Source organism: Notechis scutatus, chromosome 1 (assembly GCF_049901735.1).
Source record: "Notechis scutatus isolate UNSWTSFEM ecotype Mainland chromosome 1, rNotScu1.2, whole genome shotgun sequence".
Classification (NCBI taxonomy): Eukaryota; Metazoa; Chordata; class Lepidosauria; order Squamata; family Elapidae; genus Notechis; species Notechis scutatus.
The window spans coordinates 329,616,815-329,633,655 of record NC_142009.1 but is presented as its reverse complement, the minus strand read 5'-3'; the positions used below and the strand labels follow the sequence as shown (position 1 = coordinate 329,633,655).

Genomic DNA, 16,841 nt, shown 5'->3' with positions numbered 1-16,841 from the left:
CCAGACTCCCTCTGCATCTATAGGGTACCCGCCCTGACTCAATCCAATATCTTATTTCTTCAGTAGACAGCCAAATACCTGTAGGAATAAAGTATGCAGGAGACATAATATTTGTTCCCCATCAATGAACATTTACAGATGCTCTACAGGTAGTCCTTGACTTACGACCATAATTGAGCCCAGAATTTATGTTGCTGAGAAATTTGTGAAGCAAGTTTTGCCCCATTTTACGATTTTTCTTGCCACATTTGTTAGGTGAATCACTGCAGCTGTTAAATTAATAACAGAGTTGTGAAGTGAATCTGTCTTCCCCCATTGACTGTCAGAAGGTCGCAAAAGTTGATCACGTGACCCCGGGACACTGCAAGTGGCGTAACTATGAACCAGTTGTCAAGCATCTGAATGTAAATCATGTCACCAGGGGGATGGATGCTGCAATGGTCGTAAGTCACTTTTTTCAGTGCCGTTGTAACTTCAAATGGTCACTAAGTGAACTGCTGTACGTCGAGGACTATCTGTATTGCCTCTGAATATGAAGATCCATTACATGGCAGGGATATTTTAAGGCAGGGATGTTAAACTGAGGTCCAAGTGCACCACTCGCAGGCCAGGCCCACCCAAGTTCCATGAAAGGAAAAATGTTGCAATACGTCACATGACGCAATGTGGCGAGTTTGACATCTGTGTTTTAAGAGCTTGATTTTGGGGCCACCATTTCAAAACAAAACTTGGGGAAAAATCATTTGTCAGTTTCATAAAGGTGCATATTCCAGTTCAAGGAAGAAACAGTCAGAGGTGAAACTTAAAAAGATCCAGTGTTCGATGAATGACCAGACCCACACACCTCTGTACAAAATGTATCTGTATTTTCCCTCTATTTAACAAGAATAATAACCATTATTTTCCACTGTCTGCATATATCCATGGATAGATTTCTCAAAGTATGTACCTAAGGCTCTTTCTGCAGCTTATTAGGGTGTGGGACGTCTTTCTTTTAAAAGTCTGGCACATTTGCCTTTTCCTTTTGAGTTTGTTTTCTGAGCTAGTAGCAGCATGAAGGAGTCTGGGAAATGTGTCTCTTTGCTGGCAGACAGCCGATTGCTGAGTCAGCTGGATTGAAGGTGCCAAGGTGAAAGTTTTGTTGTTTTGACCTCTTCTTTTCTCCAGCTTATTTGGAGGAAAACTTTGAAAGCTGAAGATTATATTTTCTCCTTGTGACAAATTGCTGCCTATAGTTCCATTATAAATACTTGGAAAAGAAAACATAGTGACACCTATGGTAGGATCTGAACACTCTTCTGGACAATACCCTTCCTATTGCTGAAATACCACTACTGGCTTTCTTTAACAGAATAATAGAGTTGGAAGAGATGTTGGAGGTCTGTAATCCCTCTAGCAGGAAACCCTATACTATTTCAGACAAATGGTTGGTCCAACCTCCAATGATGGATCATTCACAACTTCTGGAGGTTGCTCCACTGATTAATTGTTCTGTCAGGAAATTTCTCCTTAGTTCTAGGTTGCTTCTCTCCTTGATTAGTTTTTATCCACTGCTTCTTTTCCTGACTTTACGTAGTTTGGAGAATAGTTTGACTCCCTCTTATTTGTGGCAGCCCCGGAGATATTGGAAGACTGCTATCATGTCACCCCCAATCCTTCTTTTCATTAAACTAGACATACCCAATTCCTGCAACTGTTCTTCATATTTTTTAGCCTCCAGTCCCCTAATCATCTTTGTTGCTCTTCTCTGCACTCTTTCCAGAGTCTCTACATCTTTTTTTTATATAATGGCGACCTGGATGCAATATTCCAACTGCGGTCTTACCAAGACATTATATAGTGGTATTAATATTTCATATGATCTTGATTCTATCCCAAGGGAACTGAGGAAGCTTCTTGGGTGAGAAGCAAAATGTCATCAAGGAAAAAACAAAATTGCGTTTGGAAAAGCACCATTGGGCCAATCATGACCTGGATGACTGAGAATCTCCATAGACATATCCCTCTGTTAATGCAGCCTAAGGCTGTATTGGCTTTGTAACTCCATAGATCACTCCGTAGGTTGCTCAGCTGATATAGTCAGGTACTTCAGAGAGCCATGAGCCTTAAAGACAATGAAATTTGTATCTCATTGGTGAGTATGGATAACACTGAATGAAGGCAGAGCTCAGCCCTTGTTCATTGATTAGGCTATTTCACTGAGTCTAATGTTAAGCCTGGGGTGATGGAGGAAGGGGAAAAATAATCCTGCCCTTGGATCTAGTTCCACTAGTCACAGATAAATAATAACAGGAGGCTGCTTCCTTTGTTCTGTTTGCTTCACCAGCACTTAGTTGATCCCTAAAGACATTCTGGTAGCTAGTACAAGGTTAATCAATCTCTTATCCATCTTACATCATTACATACTATCAATCTACATACGCACATAAAGCATTTGAATCAAGCACAGGGTATCTTGTGCCAATGAATTCCTGCAAGTTGTCAGCTTCATCCAATACTCAGCTTTGTAAGATCTTTACTTTCTCCACAGTAGTATGGAGATGGTGTATATTACAATGAAATATGTGTGTGTGTGTGTATGTGTGTGTATGTGTGTACATACATACATACATACATACATTAGCATGCCATATATTATATTGTTTTTAATAAACCTAGACAATATTACCTTCCCGCTCTGGACTCTTACACCATTTATGTCTGCTTCTTCCTATCAAGTTGATTGCACCTCCATGTTTGCTTATCAATTGAAATGAGTCTCTCTCGCTCACACCCACAGGCTGCCCAAAGTATGTATGTTTGCAATTACAAGATTTACATGATTGTCCATTTTATGGGTTATAACTTATATACAACTACAACAATAAGGGTATAAAGAAATAACAAAAAACAGTATCCACTCCAAACCCAGCCCCCAACTCCTGTGCCCTAAAACATTTTTTAATTAAAAACAACAACCCAGGGGTACATGTTCAGCCTTATCCTATTTCAATGCCTGGGGCAAGCCAGATTTTTAAGGCTTTCTGGAAGGCTAGCAGGGCAGGGGCCTGCTGGAAATCAACAACTAGGTTTCTCAAACCAAATTCTGCACCTTTGAGCTGGCTTTCGTGATCTATATTCAATCATTCAATAATAAATGGGATGGTTAGGAAGGACAGGGGCCACACCAATAAAACTTACTTGCAGTCCACTTTGAGCATATGGAGTGGAGGAAAGAAGCTTGGATTGACAAACTCCACCCCTTTGTCAAATTGATGGACCCATGGAAGTATTGGTTGGTGACCAGGGTAATATGACTTACAATATGCAGATAGATATTATATTTCAACAGGAATGAATGGGGGAGGAAGAGCTGATCATTCACCAGCCACTTTAAAAGGGAACCATTTGTGTGCTGTGGTGAAAGAGAGTGGCAGTGTGAAATGGGGGGGGGGGGTTGAGAACAGAGTGTGCACCAGTATTAAAGTGGATACAGTCAAAAAACAAAATAAATGCCACCCTTTTAACATATAGGAAGATTTATATCACCACATTCCTCCTTTTCTTTTCATCATATTAAAACCCTGTATAGCAGGAAATTCACACTATCTCTTCCCCATCAATAAACTTTGTTGATTCATTTTTTTAAAAAAACAGCAAAACTAAAAAAAAAAAAAAACCGCCCCCAACCCAGTAATGTCAAACTCTTTGATTTCTCTGCAAGCACCGTTAAGGTCAAAGATCGGTTTTCTCACCCCATTTTCTCCTGCTCGCCTGCCAGGGCCTCTTTTTTCAGTTGTTCCTTTGATCAAATCTCCACGTTGCCTTTTTTTTTTTTTGTTCTCTCTCTCTCTCTCTTCACTCTTTCTCCGGATCCGGATACTCCTCAAATTTCCTCCGGAATTTCACTTTGGAAATCCATGACTTTGTGATGGAAAAGGCGAGGCTGGATTCTGGGGCTTGAAAGAAAGAGAGAGCATTACCACATGCGCATTCACACACATAAGCACACACACTTCTATACGTTCCCAAGGGTGTGGGGAGGGAAGAGAAGCATAAAGATGTGAGCAGCTGTTCCTTTCGCTCCAAAAAGCACTCCCTCCAAATCACCCTATAAGACCCCAGAGATAAGAACTTTCTTTCTCCAAAAAAAATCTCAGGTTCTCTTTCTTCCTCTCGAGTTGGAAAGCGGGTGGAAGCAGGAGATTGTCATCTTTTTGTTGTTCTTTCTGTGTTGCAAATATTTCTCGCTCTTTTCTAGCGCTTCAGGCAAGCCGATAGCTTTCTCTGCAGAGCTTTAAAACGAAACGGGGGGGAAATCATGTTAAAAATGGAGCTGCTTACCCACTTTGTTCTTTTGTGCAGGATAATGCCAGCAGCCTTTGTTCTCCTTTTTTAAATTTTTATTTAATTTTAATTTATCTTCCTTCATCTACAAACTCCGCTTCGTTTCTATCACATTTCTTCTGAGTTATTTCCAAAGGGGCGGGCGGGGGCGGGGAAGGTGGCTTCTTTGTTGGCTCTGTATTGCCATCTGCTGGAGGAAACCGGACTCCACAGCTTCTGCAGTCACGCCGGAGCCCTAGAATTAAAACCTTTTTAAACGTGTCAAATATCCGATTGACAGAGGAAAGTTGCTGTAAGATTAGAATTGGCCCTGGCCTGGCAGCTTTCACAATTAGAACTGAAGCCATTGTTGAAAAATCTATTATTAGGGATCATAGAATTGGCAGGGACCTTGAAGTCGGCTTATTTCAAGGTCCTAATGAACTTCTGCCTACAAACATCTCAGGTAGGAAATCTAATGTGTTCTCCTGCACTTTATTCTGTTGAACAGCCCATAGGACCACAAGAGTTCTTAATCTTTAATTAAAGTATTTAGTGTAATTAGAAACCATTAGTCTAGATTCCGTTTTCTAGAGCAGGGAAATGCAGATTTGCTCCCCCCCCCCCCACCCCCAGTGTGAGGTTCTTCAAATATCTGGCCAACTTTAGCAAACTAAATATATTTAACTTTGCTCACAGAATGTAATCACCACAATCTTTACCATCATTTTAAACAGCACTATCCAGCCAGCTCAGGCACATTCAACAAGATGGGTGGCGAATATAAATTTAATTAAATAAATACATGGACTCTAGCATCCTGACTGATTGGTGTTTCCAGGAAGCTGGGAAGAATAAGAATCCATCCATACTGCTGATTTGTAGATAATGTATTTAATACAAAGTTGAATCTGAAATATGGAAGAACTGCTTTTGCTAAGATAAAAAACACAAGCGTTCTTCCGGAAACTATCTCTGCTCAACCATGGTAATTAGAAGGAAAAGACAAACCAGGACCAGATCAAGAAATGTTGCTGTTTTGCCGGTTTCAGGTGTGGCTCAGTGGAAATAAAGACAGAATCAAGATATTTGCCTCAATAAGCTTTATGCATTTATTCAGATAAATAAAGATGGTCCCACAAAGCAAGAAGGAACCCTGAACACACTTTGACACTCATATGTAGATGTTCGCTACATTGTCCACTTCTCCACCCAGAAGCACTGGCACACTCCACCCAGACAAGCTGGCATACTCCAGATAAGACAAAGAAGCACAGAAATAGTCATCCACCTCCCCTAGAGGTTATCCAAGGACATTGAGTGTCATCTCAGGGACATTAGGTGTTTCCTGAGGAACTTTCCATGACCTTGAAGGCCTGCAGAGGCAATGATGACATCAGTACATATGCTCCCTCAAGACTGTCAATGGAAACATTAGACTCCTGGTCAACATTGGTATGGAGATGGCCCATGCAGATACACATCTCTATAAACAAAAGCCAACTTGCAATTACCTTGAAACAGGTGCTAGGACATCATTCTCCATCCATCTGAGGGCAACCATTAGGGCATACGCAGTGTTCTTTCAAAATCTTCTTTTGCTTCTTATTCCATCTATTATGGCTGATGACTGAGGTGACCTGGCTTTTCTTCCTGATCATGTAGCCCTGGCCCGGCCATATTCAAAGGCAATATATCAAGCTACAGTTCATGTTTTGTCTGGAACAAGAGTAACCGTTGCTTTTGTGGCTAGCTTGTAAGCTTTGTAGGATATCTGTTTATTGTTGGAAGATGCAGGAGATGCCAGACAGATTGGACAGTTTGTACAGGTAAAGATTAAATTAGTGGCTATCACGATCATTAACAAAAGAGCTTGTCTATGGACAAGAACAAGATAATGAGGATGTATAACATACATGGTAACTTCTTCCATAATTTGGTTAATGGCTTCACTACTGACTGGCTATTGTTGGAAACTAAATGTTGGAGCACATCAGCTTTCCCTAATTTTTCCTAAGGAAGACTTTAGGATGAGGAAAGATCTTTCCTAGTGTGTGGGATAATTCCATTAATTTCAAACAGTCTGACTTAATTACTTAATTACTAGGCCTTATGGGAGTTAGCAATTTGGAGAGCACCAGATTGGGGAAGATTCTCTTTGTTTTCATTTCAGTGGATACACCATAATCTCAAGCAGGCTATCAGTGAGCTAAGCCTTGCCTTGCCTCCAAGGAACATGGATTACAGCGAGTCCTGAACCCAACCTCCTGTTCAAGTAACAACATCTCAAAGACTGTGAGTCACAAGTCTCAGTGAGAACTTCATGTGGAAACTTGTGAACAGCTGAGTAATTAGTGCTCCAAATAAACTGCCCCTTCACATTTCCAACTGCAAGTCTCAAGGATGCCCTTTAGATGAATAAAACATGATATCCAAAGTGATCCCACTAACATTCATCTCCTATTTCTGTTGACCCAATTAAAATAATCCGCCTTGCACCAGATAATTAGTTTCTAAAAAAGGCTGTCAATATTAGATAGCCAATTGCTGGCAAGTTGAGGATGCTGTCTGCTCTACTTTTCAAAATGTCCTTTGAATACTTAAAAAATTAGCCTTCTGTTACCAGTGGTAATGAAAGGACAGTGAAAGTGAAGCTAAAGCAAGGAAAGGTCATGTCATTTAGATCCAAAGTAAACCCAAGATGTCATGTCATTCTCGGAATTTTTAACTGATGATACTTTTGAAAGGCATAACACCTACATTTCTCATTGTAGTTGCTAGAATGGCTAGTCTGCCAGAAGAACCAATGTTCAAAGATACCTTCTTCAAGAGATGCTCAACAGCCTGCCTGCTGAATCTCTGCTTTAAGCATATCTTCCTTCCAATCAACCTTCATTTGGAAAAGGTAGATGATTCTGCTCTATTTCTGCATTAAGTACCATTAGTTCCCTCAGTTATTCCCAAAACAGAACTATGTGCTTTCAGAGAAGAGTGCCTCATGCACTCCTGGAAAAATCACTGGCCTGAGTTACTCACTGCCAGTCACCAAATGGACAATTTTACTGCTTTTCACTATCTGGTTTAACTGGCTCAGTTCCTGGAACAAAATCACTGCTTCAAGAAAGAGATTATTTTTGCATTTCTAAAGGAATCACTGTTTCTTCCACTTCAGGGGCTTGCTGAAAATCAGTGATTCAGAAATGTATGAAAAGTGGCTTTTTCAAAGGGCAGATCATTCTTATACATTCTAAAATGAAATTTCCTATGCAAGAACAGTTGCTAGTTTTAATTAGTCAGAGTACTGGAAAGGAATCACTACAATGGCAGAGTGTCCTATGGACCAATGCAATTCTTGAAGTTTAGCAATAGAAATAGGTTATTTCTTTCCATTTATACAACAATGGAAAATACAATTCCATCTTTAAAACAAATGTCTAGTGTGAACGGAAAATGCTGTTCCCAAAATCCTGGAATCCATACATAATACTTGTCAGTTTTAAATAGCTATACTAAGTTTAAGAATTAGAAATGAGATTTATAATTTGCCAAATGGATGGTGGCATTCTCCTACAGTAATCTGAAAATATGGGAAACAATAAATAAATAAATAGTTTTAATTCAGCGAGTTTACCTCATCACCTATATCAATGATTAGATAATCAATTTCTATAAAATATTTCATTAATGGTTTAATTGATTTATTGTTTTAATTGATTAGTGTGATTAGAGTGTTTAGTGCAAATAGTGTGATTACTGATTAGTTTAAAAGATCAAGATTCATGTAATTTAATTGATTAGTAAAAATTAAATTTAGTGAATTTAATTGAACAGAGTGATTAATGATTAGTGTAATTAATTGATTAGGCTGATTGTTGCTTAGGAAAATTAGACTAGAGAGATTACTGCAATTGATTGATTGGTGTGATATTGGCCATATTCATTACCCAAAATTGTTCCATTAATTAATTTAATCAACGTACCATCTTAACAAACCTACCATGCCAAGAAAAAAAATCCAATGCCAAACCACAACCTAAAAAGAAAGTAATCCCCACCAATGAACCACAAGACTCCTGCACATGCCTTAAATGCTACAAAACTCTAAAGGATAATGAAAACTCCATCAAATGTTCTCTATGTAAGAAATACGCTCATCATGACTGCTTGGGATTACCCGAGCAAATGATTCAATACCTAGAATCATCCAATGAGTTTCCATATCTCTGCAAATCATGCAGACCCAAACTGGATCTGTTGGAAAGAGTTGATACCATTGAAACACAAATAACATCCCTTGACACCATAGTAGCATCCCTGGATGCCTTAAAAGAAAGATTATCCAACCTTGAAAAAAAAGACCGAAACATCATCAGTGATTATCAAGCATCAACCATCTCCCCCGATGAAATACTTGACATTTCCCGCATTGGCCAAGAGCTCAAAAACAGAGACGGCTCTGTGGCCCCACGCTTGTGCAGGGTCATTTGCAAAAATGAATCAAGCAAATGTAAATACATTTACACTATAAATTCACTCACCAAAACCAACACCAACCATAAGAACCTCTGTTGTCACCCTGATCTAACCATATAGCAACGTGCCCGCTCCCATGTACTCCGCACTGAACTCAAAAAACATCTAGACAATGGAGATAAGGACCTGTACATTGACTGCCATGCTGACTGTATCAAAAGTAAGTCACACAACCCGCAACTCAGCTTTAACCTTCAACCACAACCCTACCTCAACCAATCCACCATCACCCAAGACTAGGCATGCATGCCCCTAACTACCTCAATTCCAACTACTGCTGGCCTTAAATGCAAGCTACTCAATGCAAGAAGCCTTGCGAATAAAATACCTGAATTTCTCCTCTTACTAAATATGGCTAAATTCGACATCATATTTGTCTGTGAAACATGGCTCAACGCATCTCTCCCTGACTCCATTACCACAGTAAGAGACTATCATGTTTACCGATCAGATCGTGAAATTCGTAGAGGAGGTGGTATTGCTATCTTCTATAAAAAGTCCTTACATCTAAAAAACATCCAAGTTACCCAGGAGCTTGCTCTTCCTGAGACCATCATCTGTGAACTATCCTTAATATCACATTTCGATTCTTACTATGTTACAGAGCACCTGATTATGACATTGAACATGTAAACAAGCTAAATACACTACTAACATGGGCAACATCCTGCCCACACACTTTTATCTTTCTTGGTGACTTCAATCTACCTCATATTGACTGGACCCTAAACGAATGTACAACTGAACCCATACACGCAACCTTCTGCAATGCTGTTACAAATCTAGGACTGGAACAACTAATAACCAACAACACTAGACTAAACAACTGCCTTGATCTCATCTTCTGCAATAGTTTGAATTTAATTTACAGAATACAAACTAAAGAACCTTTTTCCAGCAGTGACCACAATATGATTGACTTTTGTCTCAACATACACCCACACAAAAATCATCACAATGATGTAATCCCCAATTATAACTTCAAAAAAGTCAACTATGATCTTATAGACAACGATCTCATCCCTTGATTGGCAATCTCTATTCACTGGATGCAATACTGTTGAAGACCATTACAACATATTTTTACTTGAAGTCAAAAGAGTCATCAAACTATATGTACCAACAACAACTCCCAAAACAAAAACAAAAAAAACAGATTACCCATAACAATAAGGAAACTTCAATCCAAAAAGAGATAACTCTGGCGGAAAAACAAATCTGGTCACGTTGCCAATTTCAAAAGCCGATACAAAAATTTATGCCACCAGATAAAGACTGAATGCACCAATTATCACATTAAACAAGAGGAAAACCTTCTATGCACCAATTCCACCCGCACTTCTTACAATTTTGTAAACAACAAACTAAAAGATTCAAGGTCCATCCCACCCCCGATAGGACCTAATGGCAAAGACTGCAACGACAACACCATTAAAGCCAACATCTTTAACACATTCTTTGGCTCAGTATTTGTAAACAGCAATGGATCATGCCCAGTATTTCCTAGTCGAACCACAGACAACTACAATGATCTAATACATATCGATTTTACAGAAGACAATGTTGAAAAAGCACTACGCAATCTAAAACCATCTCTATCTATTGGACCGCATGGAATATGTGCCTACTTCTTAAAAAAGCTATCAACTGCCATAGCCGAACTTCTAAGCATAATCTTTGAAAAATCTTTCAGGACCAGCTCCTTGCCTAACCTATGGTCACAAGCCATGGTCATCCCCATCTTCAAAAAGGGACACCCCAGCCTAGTTGAAAATTACAGACCAATCTCCTTATGCTGTATCACCTGTAAAGTCACAGAATCAATTATTAATCAATCCATCATCCTCCACTTAGAGACAAACAACCTACTCTCCAATAAACAATTTGGTTTCAGGAAAAAACTATCCTGTAATCTGCAACTCTTACACTGCAAAAACATATGGACTACACAATAGACGCAATCTACATAGACTTCTGTAAAGCCTTTGATTCAGTGGTACACGACAAACTACTCCTAAAAATAAAATCTTATGGTATCTCTGGACAACTGCATAACTGGATAGAAGCATTCCTGTCAAACAGACAACAAATGGTCAAAATTGGGAGTGTCCTATCAAATTCTGTACCTGTCAATAGTGGTGTCCCCCAAGGCAGTGTTCTAGGACCAACTCTCTTCATACTCTACATAAATGACCTCTGTGATCATATTAAGAGCAACTGCATTCTTTTCGCTGATGATGTAAAGCTGTTCAATACCATAGACAATACTGCTACTCTTCAAAAAGATCTTGACTATGTATCCGAATGGTCAAACAAATGGCAACTTCAAATCTCAACAAATAAATGCTCTGTCTTACATATTGGCAAAAAAAAATCAGAAAATAAAATACAAGCTGAATAGTCAAGATCTTGTTGATGATCCAAGCTCTGTAAAGGACCTTGGAATACTCATCTCTAATGATCTAAGTGCTAGAGCCCACTGTAACTACACAGCCAAAAAGGTTGTTAACCTAATCCTACATAGCTTTTTCTCTGGTAATATCACACTACTAACTAGAGCATACAAAACATTTGCTAGACCAATACTCGAATACAGCTCATCAGTCTGGAACCCACATTACGTATCTGATATTAGCACAGTTGAAAAAGTCCAGAAATATTTCACAAGAAGAGTTCTCCACTCCTCTACTCGTTGCAGAATACCCTATGCCACCAGACTTGAAATTCTAGACCTAGAAAACCTTGAATTACTCCGTCTTCGGTCTGATCTAAGTATGGTATATAAAATCATACATTGCAATGTCCTACCTGTCAATGAATACTTCAGCTTCAACCATAACCACACAAGAGCACACAATAGATACAAACTCAAGGTTAACTGCACCAAAATTGATTGCAGGAAATACGACTTCAGCAACAGAGTGGTCAATGTATGGAATACTCTACCTGACTCTGTAGTTTCTTCCCCAAACCCCAAAAACTTTAACCTTAGACTGTCTACTATTGACCTCACCGTTTTCCTAAGAGGTCTGTAGGGGGCGTGCATACGCACACCAATGTGCCTACCGTCCCTGTCCTATTGTTTCTTTTATTTTTCTTATATGTACCCATTTAATGTATTCATAACTATGTATATATTTATACCTATTATCTTGTAAGCAATTGACAAATCAAATAAATAAATAAAAATAAATAAATAAATATGGAGGAAGAATGAGGCTTGATAAAAACTTTTTTCAAAAGATTTATTTTTCAGAACATTCTGAAAATGGCAGGAAGAAAATGGTAGTTCATGAAGAAATTGAACACTTAAAGAAAAAAAAAGAAAAAAGGCATTTCTTTACATACCAACTAGTTTGTGGGATCAAAGAAGTGTTGAACTCCTTCCCTTGGAGCAATCTTGCATTTCATGGTCTTTATCGGGAATTTTGGTTTCATCCATGACCAGACAATTTGAAGAACCACAGATTTTAGTGGAGTTAATGCTTGGCTTCCTATTTATACTGCTATCCACTTTAGAGGAAGACATCAATGGGCTTGATTTGCCAGTAGAGATGGTCATTGTTTGTGAGGATGAGCTTGTCTGGGTAAGGTCTACTTGCTCCAGACTCATTTCTGGACTTGCTGATTCATCTGCTGATATTTTAGATATAGAGGTCCAAGGCAGAGTGATATGGCCTTTGTAAATATTCCAAGAAAGCAAAAGGAAGAAAAGGAGGGCAATGGTGGACCCCACAACTATCAGACTGAACAACAAACTTTGGATTATTCTGGATGGCAGTTGCCTTGGGTTCTCTGTCTCTGGGCCTGCCAAAGGTTTGCTTTTTGGACCTGCTATTTCAGAACACATCTGGTTTGACAAGTCACACTTAGGACCGTAGAAGGTTTTCTCTGGCTGGGGCTGAAGTAGATAGACAGCCACTGTTACACGAAATGTTCTCCCATTGACTTTTTCAACAGATTGACATTCATAAAGCCCAGTATCAGCAACTGTTACATTAAAGACAATTAGTCCTTTTATATGGATGAGATATTTGGCCTCTTCTTCCAGCAAGCGGCTCTTGTTAAACATCCAGAGGAGGTTGGCTGTGTTGGACAAAGGTTCACAGTTAAGATGAGGGCTGCTGCCAAGGGTGACAGGGTACCTTCTGATTTTCTTTTCTGAAAAGCAAGAAGGCTTATTGGTCAGTTTATAGCTTCCTGCCTAGGAACTATGCCAACTATCTTCACTGTCTGTACTAACTGCCCATCATACAACCTGTATCGCCATTAATGGAAGGGGACATAACATACTGACATTTTAGGTACCGTAATAAATACAGTAAAAGATACTGATAAATTATACATAGAATAGAATACTTTTATTGTTATTGCATTCCACTAATACAATGAAATTTGAAAGCAACTCCAGCACACTGCCCCAAACACCACATCACAATCATACAACAGAGTATTTAAAAATTAAAATAATTAAAATAATGATAATAATAATTAAAAACCTAGTCTAAAACCTATCTAAAACATTTAGTAAGTTAAATAGTTTTAAAATGCCACTATATACATAGGACTAAATCACAAATGCACTGTTTGATTCAAGACAATTATTGCCTTGGAAAAGAAACTGTTTCTCAATCTATTAGTCCTCATTTTAAGACACCTATAATGTCTCCCTGACGGTAACAGTTTGAAATATGAATGACCAGGATGAGAACGTCTATGGAGATTTTTAGTGCTCTAGAGAGAGGTCTGGTCTTCGCAATCTCTTCCAAAGAAGAAAGAGAGCAACCAATGATTTTTTGTGCTGAGTTTATAACTCTCTGGAGCATCTTCTTATCCACTACAGAACACCCAGCATACCACACCGTTACACAGTATGCCAATATGATCTCAATGGTAGAACAGTAAAAAGTAACCAGCAACTTCTCACCCAGACCACTCTTTTTCAGCAGCCTCAGAAAGTGCAGGCGCTGTTGGGCCTTCTTTGCAGTAGCCATAGTGTGGACTGACCAAGTAAGATTGTCAGAAATATGAGTTCCTAGAAATTTAAAACTATGAACTATAAATCATACATGTTAGTGATCCTGCAGAGAGGTATCCCATATGAAGGATCTCCTTACAAGTAAATACATTTAATTTTATCTAGTACTTGCCAGAGAAAGAATAAAAGAGGCTCCAGCTACCATTTGCCTCGGTATCTTGTGCTTTGAAAGCACTGTTTAAAATGTGTTGCATGGTGCTTTGAGTTTTTTAAAAAATTAATGTTTCAGCTTTTTAATATTTGCAATCTGATACCAGCTTCTCTCAGTGGCAACAGTACCAGGGATTTTGCTATAAGCCAATGTGCTGATTCTGCTGATGCTCACTTTCGTGTAGGAATTCCCTGGGTTCAGCCCAAGGTTAAAAATGAAGAAGAAGCACTTCAGAGAAAATGACTCCAAAAGAAAAAAGGAGTATGCCTGTCCCTATCTTCAATTGACTCCCCAAAGTCAAGACAATTTATATTCAAAAATAGCGTGCTTTTTAAATCAAATAATATCAAGCTTAGAGAAACAGCATTTTTAACCCACACACATACAAACTGCAAGACTTTCAGTGTTAACTCTGGGAAAATCGCAGTCATCCTCTGCTGGATTGAAAAGGAGATGAAAGCACTTAGACAAGCAGGCAACAACCCTCCTGAGTCTTTCAGTTAATTACTATCCTATATTCAGACCTACACCATGGTTATCTGTACTGCTGTTTTTAACAATGGATAAATGGTTGGACTAGAAGGACTTCCAGTTCCACTGTGTGCTATGAAATTATTGGGACAGGATGGCATAGTACTCATGAGTGACAAGATAGAAAAATGTAGTTATGATCTTTATGTTGGAAAGAATTCAGGTCCAATTAAACAGTTCCATGGATCTGTAGAGAAACATTTATCCATATCTGCACAATGGGGAGAGGGAAAAACAGACCATTATTGTAGTTACTATGGAGAAATACCATATTTGGAAGAGAGAGATTTTGCTGTTACACACCCACCTCTGACATTACTGTTGCCAGGCAAAGTCAATTAGCAGGGTGATCCCAATGCATTAGCATAACTCCAGATCTCTGCTGTAGTTTGTGCATGTGCCTGCACGTATTCAAGTTATATGAGAATATGGAATAGATATAAACCCATTGGTTGGACCCAAAAACACTTTTGTGGATATCCACTCAGGAAGCATATTAGAAGAGAAAAGGAGGCAAAGACATAGCAGGAATTATTGAGAAATCATCAAAGGGAATTTAAGATGAAATCAAGAGAGCAACTAATAGCAGAGGGCTATAGTTTTACCATTTATAATTATCAGAAAGATTCAAAATGAATAAAAAGGCTTAAAGTATAGAGCAAAGTAACGCAGAGTTTAAAGTACAATTGTGCACTGAACATACACATGTAATTGCTAAAAAGTATAAACTTTTATTGGAATTTGAAACAGGAAGAACAGATTAAAGACTGTATGATAAAGTTGACTAAGAATTCTGGTTATAACATACAGATGGATCAATGGCAAAAGGGTTGAAATTTACAATATGCTATGACCTTAAAGAGGATGTTTATAAATTAATATACTGTTGGTACATCACATCAGAGAAATTAACTAAAATGTATAAAGGTATTCCAAATGTATGTTGGAAATGTGAACAACATAAAGGGATATTCTATCATGCTTTGGTGTACATTTAAAAAACTAAAAAATGATGCCTGGAGTCATGGAAGATTATTTCAATATATGATTATTGCAGCGAGATTATTATATGAACAAAGATGAAAGATTCAACAATATTCACTATGGAGAAATGGTTTGTGAAATTGACAGATCTTGCTGAAATGGATATATTAACTTCTTTAATTAGAGAAAAGACAATATCTACATTTATTGGTGATTGGAAACACAACTATGGTGTAAAAATGAAAAATGAACATATGATTTTGAAGATTAGATAGGATATATTACAAAAATAAGATCATGATGTAACTTTAGAAAGAGTTTAAAATATAATTGCTATGAAGAATATCAGAAGTTTGTATCCTTTTCTTCCTTTTTTATTTTTATTGTATTTTATTTTCTGGCATTTTTTGCTGTCTTTTATTTCTTCTTTTCTTCCTTATTTTATATTGGTTTGCTTTAATGTTTATTTTTTTAAAACGTTTAATAAAAATTACAAATAAAAATATGCAAATGATGCCATCTCTTATGTCCTTACATATATTTGCAACACATTTATTGCATCATATCACAATCTAAATACTTGCTTATATGAGATAGGCTTTTTCCCCCTTTAAAGCCATATTAGATTACTAATTTTTCTGTTTCTTCTCTACGTTTGATTATTTCAATGCATAAAAAGTAATATAGGCTGTCCCCATTTAGCAACCCCAATCGAGACTGTCAATGTGGTCATTAGGCAAAGTGATTGCTAAATGAAACCGTGACTATGCTTATGATCTTACTCCAGCTTTTCATTGCTTTACAGAGCTACGAAGATTATAGATGTGAGGATTGGACATAAAATTACTTTATTCAGTTATTGTTGTAACTGAAAGTTGCTAAATGAGGCAGTTGTTAAACAACAAGTTGCTAAATTACTAGCTGTAATTAAACATTTAATTCACCTAATTTTGTCTAAAGAACTTTTCTCCCAATTAATGACGTATAACAATCATTTTTATTAGTTGCGCTCCCAATCTCTTTGTAAAAGTTAGAGTATTCTGCTTTTTTTTTCAAGCTCATTATGTGGCATCCTGACAATGATTGAATGTACACAGATATATTAAAAAATTGGATAGAGGGCATATTATCAAGAGGGTTCTTGATAATATGCCCTCTAATGCAAAAAGCATTATATAGCTGAATCTGAGAGTGATCAATTTAAATTTTTCATAGTATATTAGAATGATGTTACATTATAGACATCATGGAAAATATAAATGGCAGCTTCCAGATTAGCATGAACTAGAGTACTAATAA

The 16,841-nt window shown here is 37.8% G+C and overlaps 2 protein-coding genes and 1 long non-coding RNA gene across 9 annotated transcripts in view; 1 reads left to right on the top strand and 2 right to left on the bottom strand.

The window, feature by feature from the left end:
* Positions 1 to 4,562, bottom strand: part of HOMER3 (homer scaffold protein 3) — a 48,832-nt gene extending 44,270 nt beyond the window's left edge. For 3 of the 6 annotated variants that reach the window (XM_087951695.1, XM_087951701.1, XM_087951716.1), the window contains exons 1-2: positions 4,324 to 4,562; positions 3,735 to 3,938 (exon numbers count right to left, since the gene is read on the bottom strand). Coding sequence is in view for 2 of the 6 variants with exons in the window: in XM_026683154.2 (XP_026538939.1) it covers positions 3,735 to 3,739 (5 nt within the window). In the remaining 4 variants the exon portion in view is untranslated. The remainder of the gene's footprint in view (positions 1 to 3,734; positions 3,939 to 4,323) is intronic. The other 3 variants (XM_087951692.1, XM_026683154.2, XM_087951712.1) reach the window with 2 other exon arrangements.
* A 2,544-nt stretch (positions 4,563 to 7,106) lies between these two features.
* Positions 7,107 to 16,461, top strand: LOC148133540 (uncharacterized). Its single transcript, XR_015746755.1, has 3 exons — positions 7,107 to 7,210; positions 13,788 to 13,848; positions 16,348 to 16,461. It is a non-coding gene; the product is annotated as an uncharacterized LOC148133540 (long non-coding RNA).
* LOC113422304 (semaphorin-4E-like) overlaps positions 12,076 to 16,841 on the bottom strand; it is a 42,541-nt gene continuing 37,775 nt past the window's right edge. For both annotated transcript variants that reach the window (XM_087951632.1, XM_087951640.1), the window contains one exon: positions 12,076 to 12,999. In XM_087951632.1, the coding sequence (XP_087807758.1) occupies positions 12,203 to 12,999 (797 nt within the window). In that variant the 3' untranslated portion in view covers positions 12,076 to 12,202. The remainder of the gene's footprint in view (positions 13,000 to 16,841) is intronic.